This window comes from Poecilia formosa, unplaced genomic scaffold, assembly GCF_000485575.1.
Source record: "Poecilia formosa unplaced genomic scaffold, Poecilia_formosa-5.1.2 Scaffold463, whole genome shotgun sequence".
Classification (NCBI taxonomy): Eukaryota; Metazoa; Chordata; class Actinopteri; order Cyprinodontiformes; family Poeciliidae; genus Poecilia; species Poecilia formosa.
Window position 1 is genome coordinate 242838 of NW_006800402.1, and position 14143 is coordinate 256980.

Sequence of the window (14143 nt, forward strand, 5' to 3'; positions counted from 1 at the left end):
AGTGCCGATATCTTAAAACTAAACTAAATCAAAAGTAACTTTTCAGCAAGATATAAGAGCTTGTTTTCACTAAATAATTCCTTAATACTGATTTTAAAAAGTTAAAGTTTATTTCACTTACAGAAAGAACATTTTTCCTGTTATAAGTTAAATAATCTGCCAATGTAATTAACACTTTTAAAATCAAAATTAAGGATTTTTTTACTTAAAACAAGATCTTATTTAGCGAAGAAAAGTTGTTCGAAAGCTTGTTTTGTTTTATTTTAATATATTTTCACCAAAAACTACATAAAAAATACTTGGTAAGATTTTGTGTTTCTGCAGTGAACAGGCACCATGATAAAAAATTAAACATAAAGCTAAAATAAAAGCATTTAATGATATTCTATGAGGAGAATCTGCTTGTAATTTATAGCATTACATTTTTGGCTGAATATTTTAGGTGAATATTGTTGATGATTTTCTAATTTTAATCTTCTTTCCTTCCTTTAAAAGCTTCTGCAGAGGAAATCAGCTGATCCTCTCCTCAGGTAACTCATTTCATCTCCGGTTTTATTTCCCCTCATGCAGAAAACGCGCTGCGGTTTGCGCTCGCATGTTTCCGTCAAAGCTTTTAGTGTTCAAGCGGTCGGGTTTGTTTGATCCTAAAAGCTTAAAACAAGACCGCAGGGTTTGGATACGAGGCGGCGGGGATAAAAAATGATTTTTATTGATCGGCTCGTAGCTGCAGCTGTTAGCCTCCATTATGAGCAGGTCAGCGCCCCGAGGCGCACAAGTCAGCCAATCAGACGGCCCGATTCTGACGGCCCGGCTGGGGGATCGGGCCGCCACCCCGCCGTCCCGCAGCATCACTCCCCCTCCATCACCTGGGATTTATCCCCAAAGTTTAACTCGAATGAAGTTCTGATTCTTTAATTTATTTAGTTTAAAATGGAGGCTAAACTTTAAAGCAAACTGACTTTCATCTCCAAATGGCCTGAAGAAAGAGGCAAAGTAAAACTTCACTTCACTGCAGGCGGCAGCCGACGGCTTCACTCCCAGGAAAAACTCAAACCAATTCAACCATTAAAAACATTTTAAAGATTTAGAGAGGCAGAAATCAGTTCTCAGTTTTCTGATGATGAGCTGCTGATTCTTTATTTTTTAATAGTTTGATGAAGAAATTACAGGAATATCTCTAATGTTTGCATGATTTTTAGTGAACCTGGTCGATTCATCAACCTGACGATGATTTGAGTTTTGATGCTTTTAGTTCATATTTTTCTAATTAACTATCAGAACCGATCCTGGAAAAATCGTCCGGTTCCGATCCCCGTCCCGGCCGATAATCTCTAATTAAGCTGCAGAGATTTCAGGAAAAGAGACGTAAATCAATTGTATGCAGGACATTACAGGCACATTTCCATAACCTCCAGCATATTCAGGTTTAAAGTAATCTTTTAATTTTACCAACATGTTTCTTCTGATTAGCAGCTCAGTCAAAGTCTGAACTTTAACCTGATGGAGAGAAAAAGATTAGATCTTCAAACCTCAAATACTTAAACGTGCAAAAAGCTGCTCAGAAACATGGAGGATTTAATCGATGCAATGCTAATAAATGCAGCTGTTTAATAAAATGAAAACAAACCGAAAAGTTATTTTTTTATGTTTTATCAGATTTTGTGAGACGCCAATCGATTTTATTTCAGAAAGTTGATTAAATATAAATTTATATTTAAGTCCGTTAGTGGTATGAATAGTCTTGGACTGTATAAAAGTGATATTTATTTAAATTTTCAAAATTGCAACAACATAAAACCAGGACAGATCTATTATAAATTGGAGTTTTGAACATAATATTTGGCAGTAAAGTTAATTTCTAAACGTTTTTTCCACAGAACTTGAACAATAATGACCCTGTGGTCATCGAGGACGAGCGGCTCTAAGTGAAATCGAGGCGGTTGAACTTCTTCCCCATGTCCTGACCCAGATCTCGGTCCTGGCACTAATGACGCCCTTCAGGCATGGTGCCAGGCTCCTCATTAGCAACCCGGCCTCAAACCCCCAACTTCCCTCCCATCCCCACCAGCGCCGCTCCGTCCTCAGCATGGAGCCGCCTGTAGCGGCCCTCCCAGGGCCCGGGCCCCAGCCCCGCTGCACAGGTGCGGGGTTGGCTCTGTTAGCCCCCCCCGGCCCGGGGCCCTGCTGCCGCCTGGTGCTGCACTGCAGCTAATGAACAGTGGCAGGTACAGGGCAGCCGGGCCTCCCTGCAGTTAGGCTAGTGGCAACGCTAACAGATAACAGACATGTTCAGTTTGTTAAACCAGGAATCACAACTTTATCCGGTGGGGGGCATCGCTAGTTAAAAAGTTAGCTGTGCTAACCGTAAAGCACCATCATAAACATTAGCTCTGCTAACGCTAAAGCGCTACATCAACACGGTGCTTAGTGGAAACTAATAATAAACACTATAGCAACACGGCATTAAAGAGAAACTAACGCTAAAACGCTGAATCAATTAAGTGTTTCAATCAATCACATTTATGAAGCACCCTTCATACTAAAAGCAGCTCAAATGCTGCACAGATCAATAAAAACTAACAAAAACAAACAGTTACCCTCCAAGCCCACATGGAGACACAAACGAAGCAGAAATGATTCAGTTCAGGAAGTACAGCCAAAAGTCGGGTCTTGATCTGTTAACATTTTCTGCAGCCCTCAGGTTTTCTGGCAGATCGTTCCACAAACTGGGCCATCATACTGGAAACGAGCCTCACCATCAGTGTGAGTTCTGATTCTGGGGCCTGTAAATAGTCCGGTACCAGAGGACCTCAGGGCCCGCAGAGGTTCATAAGGTAACAGCAGCTCTGCAGGGTAAGATGGTGCTAGACCATTAAGACTTTTAAAAACCAGTAAAAGAATCTTAAAATAAACCCTCAGACATACTGGGAGCCAATGCAGTGATTTTAAAACAGGTGAGCCGGCCGACTGGTCCTGGTTAGCACGCAAGCAACAGAGTTTAGTTCAGCGGAAACTAATGCTAAATTGTTATATCAACATAGTCTTATGGCTACAGAGGAAACAATCTTAGTGCTACAGCAGAAGCTAACATCTATTATCTTCTTAATCTTTGGGGTTCAGTGTCAGTACTGCGTGCTAAGTAGCATTGCTGCGAAGTATTTCAGCTTCCTCAGCTGTAACACGTTTAAATCTGCTGTCCAAAAATTGTGCAAATAATTTGGAGTTCAGCAGAAAAATCCTTGTACTGGGAAACTTAACTGGATATAAATGTATCCTTACGTTTTCATCAAACAATGGCATCACCGCTGAATTCATCCAGTATTTAAAGAATTAACAGTCAATAACCAAAACTTCAACACAAGTATTGAAATTTATTTCATTTAAAATTTACAAACTAGTTGAGTAAATTATCACTTTAGAAACTATCTGGAAAAAATTAATTTAGGGGAAGCTAAGTGCGCTAAACGTTTCCCACTCTCAGCTAAGCTAACAATTAGCATATTAGCTGGTAGTGCCCACCACCGTCTTAATTTCATTTAAAATCTTGTCTTGCTAAGAGTTTCTCTCTGTTTTCTTCACAGGAGTGACTGAAAGTTTAACAAGATGTTCTTCATCTCACAAGACTGAAGGAAAATCTGCATCAAATGAAACAAACAAAGCTCCTAGAATAACTTTCATTGCACCTGCGCTTGAAATAACCTTTAATCATGTCAAAGGATGAAGCTTGCAAAGTGACGTCTGCCGGAAAACACAAAGAGCGAAAACCGAAGAAGCCGCACTACATCCCGCGACCATGGGGCAAACCCTACAACTATAAATGCTTTCAGTGTCCCTTCACCTGCATGGAGAAATCCCACCTGTACAACCACATGAAGTACAGCCTCTGCAAGAACTCACTGTCTCTGCTCATAGAGTCGGACTGGCCCTACAAGAAGGGCAACATCCTGCACCCCGACCAGCTGCGGCCCTTCCAGCAAGCGCACGGCCTGCACGCTGCAGGGAAGGATGAACTAGAGCAGGTAATCTGCATCGAGGAGAAGCAGGGCCAACGGAGGTCTGAGGAGGAGGACGGAGAGGGCAGAGAGACTCAGGGAGTGGAGGAGGAGGAGGGAGGGCGAGAGGAGCGCCCAGAAATCAGCGGATCGGCCAAAGCTGCTTCCAACAACGGCAGAGGAGAGTCTCCGGAGACTGCAACCAAAAGGAGCAAACAGCCAGAGTCAGAGCTGCTGATGGCCGACATGCTTTCTCTGGAAGATCAGCTGCTGCGAGCTCGCTCCGCAGAGGTGGAGGCCCAGCTCAGGCACTACAAGCTACCCAAGACGTGCCTAACAAGTCCTGGGCTTCTGTCGGAGCAGTGGCGGCTGTTTGCGTCCAACCACTCGAAAGCTAAAGCAGAAGGCGCTCAGCAGCGGGTGAGCGGTTCAATCCCCTGCTACCCTCCTCCAACCAACCTGGTGGACTACCAGGACCCCAGCGGACTCAACCTCTCAGTGCTGGGCGTTGGCTATCCCATCAGCCCCAGCTGGCTCTCCTACATGAACTCAGCCATTCCGACCGGGGCGTCCGGCGTCGCCGCTCAGACCCACACACAGTTCACACAGCTTCCCTTCCTGGCATCGGCGGCTCAGCTGGTGCACCCGGCATCCAGCACGCACACAGACCGAGCGCTCATCCCCCCTCGCCTCTACTACCCCTTCCTGTGTGAGCACACCTTCGGAGCAGCCAGCGCTCAGAGTGACGCTGGCAAATCCCTAAAGACGCCATCAAGCAGCGTAGATTCAAGCGCTTTGTCTGGCTTTCAGCCTAAAGTCGGTTTGTGGAAGGTTCCTGCTTTGAGGCCGGGAAACACGGTGTCCCCTGCTGGCTGGGTGTCGCCTCAGAGAGACTCACCTGACCAAGGCTACAGAGGCGGGGAGAAGATGCAAGCTACAGCCAAGGAAGGCAAAGCGACCTGTGGTCTCAAGAGGACTGGAGGTCCAATTAGAGGTCCTGAGTCCCCTGTGGAGAAGAAGCAAGCCATGGGCTTCACTTTGGACCTTCTGAGGAACATTCAGACTGCATCCGCTGACAAACATCTCCTACAAATAAGGTACATATTCTCAGAAATGTTAGTTTTCTTTGTTTTACATGAATGCTAAAGTTCAGAGTCTCAGGGTCCATCCACACCAGCTCTATTCAGTCTGCTTTAATCCAACTCCAGGCCGTTTGTCTAAAACTTTTGGTTTGTTTGTGAATGTGAATCTGACCTAAAAGTTAACTCTGACCCGCCTACAAACCTCGTCCTCAGTTCGACTGAAGTGAACTCTGGTCCGGTTCGAATGTATGTGAACATTCCAAAAGACCGCTCCAAAAGCAGGAAGTGGACTACAGTGCAGGGCATTCTGGGTAAATACAACCAAAATAAACGTGTTAGCTTAGCACTAGCAGGGAAATTGGCTTGTGATCTTTTACCAAAAACAAGAGAGAAATCCAACAACCACTATAATCTGCTGCCACTCCATTTTTTGTTTACATTTCGTGAAGAAGGAGCTCAGAGGAGACGGGCGGCTGCTCTAAAAGCAGGAAATGGACAACAGAACATGGCATTCTGGGTAAATGCAGCCAAAACAAAGATTCTAGTGCCATCAGGAAAAATGGCTCACAATCTTTCATCAAAAACAAAAGACCGCTAAAATCTGATGCCACTCCATTTTTGTTTTGGGAAGAAGGAAGTTCCTTCTTCAGAGATTTTCATGTTGTTTCCCCTAGCTGTTTTTGGTGCAGCGCCCCCACAGGTGAGGAGGGTAATAGGTCTTTCAAAGGGTTTTGATTGTTTCACACAGAGCAGAGAGAAAGAACACAGCAGCAGCTGAAAATGTAACCAATCTGGCAACTTTGCTCCAAAGTTTACCAGACGATCAGGTGTGAAAACACCCTGAACCTCTGGAGTTTTCAAATCTAAAACTCTTGATCTCTTATTCAGTTTACAGGATTCACAGCTTCAGAGCCGGCCTGGTGACCAGTGGTACAACAAGACTCTCATCAGTCCCAGCAGGGAAGCGGCCTCTTTGTCAGCCAACAGCCAAGACGCCATCGCCTCTGGCGCCATCGAAGACGGAGCCTCAGAGTCGGTGGCCGCTCTCCTCACCGATCTCTCCAAGGCTCTGCAGGAGTACCAGGAGGCCGAGCGGAAGATCTCCCACCTCGAGAAGGAGGACCTTCCCGCCCAGCGACAACTGTGGGAGCACCTGAACAAAATCCGCAGCGAGCTCTCCCACATCCACCAGGCGCTGGAGCGCACGGCCGGCCAGAGCGACGGGCCTCTAGACCTGTCGGTGAAGAAGGAGTCAACGGACTCACCAGGCGAGCAAACAGTTCGAGAAGACAGCAGCCTTAAAGCCACGGAGACGGAAGAGGAGGACGAGGAGGTGGAGGAGAAGAAGGAGGAGAGAGAAGAGGAGGACGAGAGCGAGAGGAAGCTGATTAGGGCGTCGCTGGAGAAGCGTAAGCAGTCGCTGGACATGCTGATCAAGATGAGCCAGGTGTCGGTCGTGAACACCGAGGTTCTGCCGCCAGGCGGACTGGGTTTGAGGTCGGCTGAGGCGCTGTGGCCCAGCAGAACCACCAAGTGCGAAGCAGATTCCAGCGTCTTGCTCTGCCCCGACGGCCGATCCGTCGTGTTTACCGACATCCCGACCTCCGTCAAGCCTCCAAAGAGACCGTCGTCCAGCCAGCGCCTGGAGGCCCAGTGTCCGCCGAGTCCTTTAACGCCCCCCGACAGCTGAGCTCCGGCGCTCGAACCTTACAAGACCAAGAGAATGAAAATGTCCCGTTTTGTTTCTCTAATCTGAAGAGAAATCAACCTGAGTTGAGTCCATTGAGAATCACGCAGAGACAATCTTGTGACCAGTGTGTAAAATAATGTAAATGCAATAAATGTAATTAGTGGAAAATGTTTTAAAGGGAAAATGCTGTTTCTATGATGTTCTGTTTGGCTGCTTCAGTAAGTTTGATGAATATAAAATGTTTTATGCACTGTATAAACCATGAGTCATTGTTTTCAAACTCGAGCCAAAAAATAAAAATATTAAATAGAAAGATCTTTTTTTCTACATAAAAAAGTCCCAAGCCTTTATCTTTGTATTTCGTTTCTGATTCGGCCATAAATCTGACGCATGAGCCCATTCGCATCAAGTCCTCTTCTTGCATATAAAGTAGTCTGAACTGTAAATCATTTACTTCATTACATAGATTTTAACAAATTAAATACTTTAAACAATTAATCTTTTTAAAACTCTCTAAAGTCCTTAGCTGCAAACTACAGGCGCAACAATGTAGGACCCGAACTATAACACATTCATTTCAATTAATTAATTACAAAGATTTTAACACAATTATTCATATAAATATATATATAAACATATTTTTACTTTTTTTACATATGAAAGACCCGAGGTGGAACCTTTCTATTCACGTTTCCGGTAAACCCATAAATCTGACGCACAAGCTACATTTGCTAGCAGTAACGTATGATGAAGCTGCTTCTTTTGGCTCATTAGGGGTTAATTTCTGCTTCAAAAAACGATCTGATTGGACGCTGGAAAAGACTGATGTTGTGTTTAAGTTGGGCTAAAAGGAGTTAGCTTATCAGCGAAGCTACAAATCTAAAATATGATCTCAATGCTAAACACGTAGCTGCTAATGCTAATGTCAGCATCCACAGCCCACGTTGCTAAAGGGGGTTCCTGAAACACTGGAAAGCTGAACTTTGCACCAATCTGAAGGTTAAATAACAGATTAAAAACAGTAAATATCTCTTGTCTGTTTATTCAATAACATTTTTTATTAATGAAAATGCATTATAAATTAAATTTATTATTATTATTATAAATTGGAAGCAAAAGGGAGGTTTTAATTGAAAATGTTGCTTATTTTATCAATGTAGTTGATTAAAATGTGACAAATTAATTCGACTTTAAACTTTAATCGAGTGCCACCACTAATAAAAGCAGATTCCAGAGAATGAAATAAAGCATTTGGGTAATAAATGTTATTCACACGGACAGACATCCAGAGGTAAAGGTGAAGCAGCTCCTGAAGCCAAGCCGCCTCAGCCCGGTTACCTGCGTTTCTCCTGAAGGTCCGAAACGTCTCCTCCCCGGCCGGAAAGGTCAGGGCCACAAACCTAAAGCTTTCTGACGGCTCTGAGGACAGGGCCGACATCCGCAGGCCCCTTCACCACCATCACCATCAGAGAGTCAAAGGTCAACTGCCAGGACCAGCGGACGTTCAACCCGACACTTTAAAACTGAGTTTCCTCACTGCACTTTATTTATTTCCACTTTGTCAACATGAGACTTAATTTTCCATCAGAAAATGAGAAATGCGGTGGAAAACATTGTGCTTATGCTAGCACCAAAAGGCTAGCAGCGGCCATTGCTTCTACCCAGTCGGCCATCTTTGTTTCCTCTCAACTCACGATTGGTCTTGGAAAGATTTGAGAGATTCATTTAGGCGGAGATACAAGTTCTTATTTTTATTTGTAAGAAGTTTTAAAAGTCAGGAATAAATCTAATAAAAAGAAACATAAGCATCACAGCAAAAACACAAAACCCTATCAAGTATCAGGTATGTCATGGTATTGTTTTTCATACTTTACTGCCAAATTTTATTACTCTGTTTATTTTATCTAACTTAATTTTATTTCTTGCTTTATCATTTATCTACCTGCTGATTGTTGTGAAACATTTTGGTCCTAAATATGATATATAAATAAACTTACATTTTGAATATTCTTGTCTACTTTTTAGTGTAAATAGCTAAGATTTTAAGTAAAATAAAACTAACTCACAAGTAACTTCAGGAATTTGTAGGAACTCATTTTAAGTCAGTAATTCCTAAATATTGATAAAACAGTGCTAGTTATTTCACTTATAGCACATTTTTCTCATGTTATCAGTGTAATCAGAAAGTACTTTTATATTTCAGTGATTCTTGAGAATAGGGACAAAATGGGTTTTAATTTTCCCATATTTTTTGTTATTTCTCAACCTTATGTATGCAAATATGACAAATAATGTTTAGGAAATCTAAAGATGCTAAGGTGCAGGCTCCCAGTTGACCTATTGACCCTATTAGTGATATTTTACTCATTTTACAGACAAATGCTTCTCAAGAAACAAAAGAAATATTTAAAACCAAAAACAACAAAAAGTCCATCTGACGGAGTTGACACAGAACTGAAGGTGGTGACAAACTAGTGGGTAAAGTGAAAAACCTGGTACATGTGAAGTAATGCAATTTATGTAAAATACATTAAAATAAATTAACTACACATTTAAGTGAGATTTCACAACAATTTCACTGAAAGAGTCACAAAAACTCTGATGGAGTTGAAAAAAAGCCAAACTACCTGAATTTATATGATGTTATTCTGAAGGAGGTCATATTGTAGCTCATCAGGCCCATGAAATCTTTACAGTTTACCGAAATTAAGCTTTTATTTCACAAAATTTCATCAAAGTTTTGTAAATTGTCAGTTATGGAGTTGACACATCATGGTTGTGACAAGCAGCTTAGGAATAAAACAGAAGAAAAAACTTAAGAATAACATAAGCTAACCAGAGCTAACTAGCCCTCTTAGCAAAGGAAGAGAAGGGAAGTGGTCATGGGGTCCTCAGAAGTTCTGGTGCCCCCCAATAATGCCTGATTTTTTTTTACATTCTTTTCATTTCTGATGGTGTTGACAAAAACGAGGGACAAATTTCAATGGAGTTGGAAAATATATAAAAATGATTTTTAATTCAATTTATTGATACCTCTATAATTATTTATATGACTATTTATACTTAATTGTCACAATATATAATTTTAGTATTTCTTTAATTGTTTTAAACTATTATAATGTGTTGAGTTCTGCTCCTGGAGAAGGGCTTTTACAGGCACCATCCACCTACTACAATGTTTAAAATAAAAAAATATTCAGCAAATACCTGGAAAATATACATTGTTGTGCTCACATGTTAGTTTAGTCAGATATTTGAAAAAATTATATTTTGTGTATATTTTATTCAAATTTTGCTGCTTTATCAATAGGACCCGTTTTGTCCCTATTCTCAAGAATCACTGATTTACTAAAAGTATATATTTTAAACATATACCCTAAAAGTATAAATTTTTCAAAAAGTTACCGGAGGAAATTAAATTGGTTACCACCCACCTGTCTTCTTCTGTGTGGATCTGACCTTGGCTTCATTAAAGCTCAGCGCCAAAGCTGATGGCTCCCCCTGGTGGACAAAACCAGGAACTGCTGAGTTCAAACAGAAAAAAAACGATACTTTAAGGCCGTGATCCCCAACCCTGGCCCTCAGGGACCGCCGTCCTGCATGTTTTTGATGAGTCCGGACTCCAGCACAGCTGAATCATTTGATTGCATTACCTCCTTTGCATTTGTGCAATTGTTACAGAAGAATGTTAATCACATATTCATTTAACCCAGGTGTGCAGCAGCAGGGAACATGCAGGGGAGCAGGGCTGGGGAGCAGGGCTGGGGAGCAGGGCTGGGGAGCAGGGCTGGGGACCAGGGTGTTAAGGATTCCGGTCACAAAACCGCCATGTGAAAAAGTCTGAGCACCGCCCTGATTATTTATTGTCTGGCATGTTTGTCACACTTCAGAGTTTCAGAACATCAAACCAGTAATATTTAAATTGGTTTGATGTTCTGAAACACTGAAGTGTGACAAACATGTAAAAAAATAAAATAAAAATAGGAACTCATGAAGGGTGCAAACACCTTTTCACACCACTGTATTTCAATTTCCTGTTTCTTTCACATAAAAATCATTCAAAAAACATAAAGCATGATCACCAGAACTGATGTCATTAGTAAATGCATTCCTAAACATGTTAATGTGCTGTCCTTAACAAATTTAATTAAATCAATAAATTTGAAAATATTAAATGTAGTTACTGTGTGATACAAATCACAAATGGGAATGTTTGTCAGCAGCACTATTTGTCAGCCTTGCTTTGTTAGCTGTAGTTACTTAAAAAAAAAAGAAAAGTTACTTCGACATAAATGATTTTTATCGTCATTTTTATCGTTATCACAATACTACCATAAAATATCGCGATAAAACTTTAAATCCCTTATGAATCATTAATTAAGGTCCAACGTGTCAAGAGAAGCGCTTCGTCGTCCATATTTCTATTTATAAATGTCAAAGTTCCAAACTAAAGACTTAATTCACAACTTAAACTAAATATTTAGGTTTCAAATAAAATATATAGTTAGGAGGCTAAATATTTTGTTCCCAATTAAATGTTTGTCGGGAATTTTGATGACTAAATACTTAGGTATTTAGTCATCAAACTAAGTATTTAACTCCAAATTCAATATTTATTTTGTTACTAAATATTTATTGTCCAAGCTAAATATTTAGCTGATCTGCTAAATATTTAGTTTGGACAATAAATATTTAGTTTTAAAATTAAATGTTTAGCAAAAAATAGTTAAAATTGTAATTGTAGTTGGTTAGCTCGTTAGCTAGCTATGCAACTTGCTAACTAAAAATTTAGCTAGGAACCTAAACATTTAGTTGCAAACTAGATATAAACCTTCCTAACTAAATATTTAATTTGAAAGGTGAATATTTAGTTTGGAAATTAAATATTTTATTCGGAACTCCATGACAGACTAAATAAACATTTTTTTTCCTGTTTACACTATTACCTTAGAAACGGCGCCCCCAAAATCTGTATTTTCTGTCTACTTTATTGCTAGCGTCCCTTTGACCCCACAGATACCTGGATCTGAGTGGGAGCCGCATCAGGAGCCCAACACCGTCTAGTCCGTCTGACCTTGAGAATCCAAGAAACTTCTCCTGTACAAAAACCGCCTCCATTTCTACGAAGCCCCGTTTATCCACCTAACCTCACTGGAGGTGAATTGACGAGAATAAAGTCATATCTGGATAATAAAGACACATTATTACCAGAAGAAAGTTATAAAATTTTGAGAATAAAGACATTTAAACAAGAAGATAACAGGTTTCGCCCTGGACGCGCCGCCAGCACATCTTCACCAAAATCTGCCACTATAAACTGAACGACCAGCAGTGACTCAGCTTCGTCTTTTTCCAGTTGTCCCAGTCCCACCGTCCACCGGTCCTCCTGTCCCTCTGAACGTCTCCACCTCTTCCTGTGAAGCGGAGCGGCTGGCCCTCATCGTCTCCCGCTCAGCCGCGGTCCTCGGCCTCCTGCTCGCTCTGTCAGGTCAGTGTGGCGGCGGGACGCGTCGTCCTGGTCTGCAGCTGGACTGACTCAGTGACGCTCTGTTAGCAGCTCTGCTGCGTTTCTGCCGCTGGAGGAAGACGAGGGTCCAGGAGGACGAAGCTGCCAACCAGGAGCTGCAGCAGGAACACGGACGGATGAAGCTACCGGCTCCTGGTGGACTTTAACCCTCTGAATCTGCTCCACTCCTGTCTCTTTAAGAACCCCCCTCGGATGGGCTTCCTTTCCTCTGATTGGTCGGTTTCACTTCAGATATTTGAATATTAAATTAACTTAAAAACACTGCGACTCAATCTGCACTGGATCCACGAGCACAACAGCTCATAAGGAACATTGTAGATAAAAAAATAACATTTTGATTAATTTCAGACACTGTCCAGAAAAACCAGACATTTCTGAGCTCCAGAAGTGGAAAAAATTGTGAGACAAAAACTCAGAAATTTCAAAATTAATCTCAGAAATTTCCAAGTTTATTTCTGTGGAATTTCTGAGAATAATTTCAAAATTCATCTCAGAAACGGCTGATTGATTAATGCACTTTTTTAAATTTCAGTGTGTAAAGATGATCCAAGTTTTGCATTAATAAATTATACACACAAAAACAGAAAAATGAAATCTTTACAATTTCACCTGTCTTTTTTTAGACGGTTTAATTTTTAAATTAAACAGTTTAACACACAACTGATGTTCACAGTCAAACCAGACCATGTTTGTTTAAACACTTCATTTATTAGACATACATTCAAATAGAAATAAAAAATATTCATATATATTCCATGTAGAGCTATGGGGCAAGGTAAGAGTCTAAAACAAACATAGGTCTTCTGTATGGCATCCTCTTATGTACAACATGTGTTGTGAATACTATACAGTGTGTTTCCATAGCTGCACAGGTTTCTGGGTGTTTGTACTCTAGATGAGCGCGCCAGGAGGCCGAGCGCTTTCAGACGCTTTACAGTAAAACATCGACACAGCAGGATCAGCGGGAAGCAAAGCCGTCGTTTAAAAGTTTCACAATGAAGCGTAAAATCAGAAAATAAAATCATTCTGCTGCTTAAATTAAGCTGGATACTCATGCAAAGTCCTAAATGGTTTAGTTTTTAAAGAGCGTTTCGTCACACCGACTCAAATATGAAGCTTTAAGCGCTTAAAAAAATCTACACTGCAAAAACAGAAAATTTTACCAAGTAATTTTGGTCTATTTTCTACTGCAAATATCTTATTACACCTGAAATAAGATAAAAATAAAAATAGCTTTTCAGCAAGATATAGAAGCGAGTTTTAAGTCAATAATTCAGATTGATTTTAAAGAAGCTCCTATATGTTGAATGTAAGTTAGTTTGTATTATTTCAAGTGAACTAAGATGTTTGTGCTAGAACACAAATACTCAGTAAAATTGTGTTTTTGCAGTGTACAAACCCCTCATCGCAGATACACAACATTTTATGGAGTATTTTAGGTCTGACTTCTCACAAGTCGCTTTTCAAAAAGAAATAAAAGCTTGTTTAAAGTACATAATTTATTAATCTTGAGTCAAATAATCTGCCAATGAAAATGGAATTTTTTCAATATTAAGGAATTATTTACGTAAAATAATATTTTATTTCCTGCTGAAAAGTTACTTGTAATTTTCAAATATACTCAGATATTTGTTCTAGAACCGAAACCAAAAACACTCGGTGACATGTTGTGTTTTTACAGTGCATCATCACAAATAAACAAACTGCTTTTCACTGAATGCACTGCAAAAATCGATCTGTTGTCACTACACCAATTTTAGATGAAAAAAATAAAAACACAAAGCTTCCTCAAGTAGTCCAGTGGTAAGTGCAATCTGAGCGCTCCCCCGTCTCTGTCTCACACACACACACA

At 40.7% G+C, this 14143-nt stretch overlaps 1 protein-coding gene across 2 annotated transcripts; it reads left to right on the forward strand.

The window, feature by feature from the left end:
• The first annotated feature begins 480 nt into the window (after positions 1-480).
• On the forward strand, positions 481-7069 carry prr35 (proline rich 35). Of its 2 annotated transcripts, XM_016664038.1 has the most exons (3): positions 481-530; positions 3582-5089; positions 5963-7069. In XM_016664038.1, the coding sequence occupies exons 2-3, from the start codon at positions 3708-3710 to the stop codon at positions 6762-6764; spliced, it is 2184 nt and encodes a 727-aa protein (XP_016519524.1). In that variant the 5' UTR covers positions 481-530; positions 3582-3707; the 3' UTR covers positions 6765-7069. The 2 variants fall into 2 exon arrangements, with proteins under 2 accessions (XP_016519524.1, XP_007578070.1); XM_007578008.2 differs by lacking the exon at positions 481-530 and having other exon boundaries at positions 3345-5089.
• The last annotated feature ends 7074 nt before the right edge of the window (positions 7070-14143 follow it).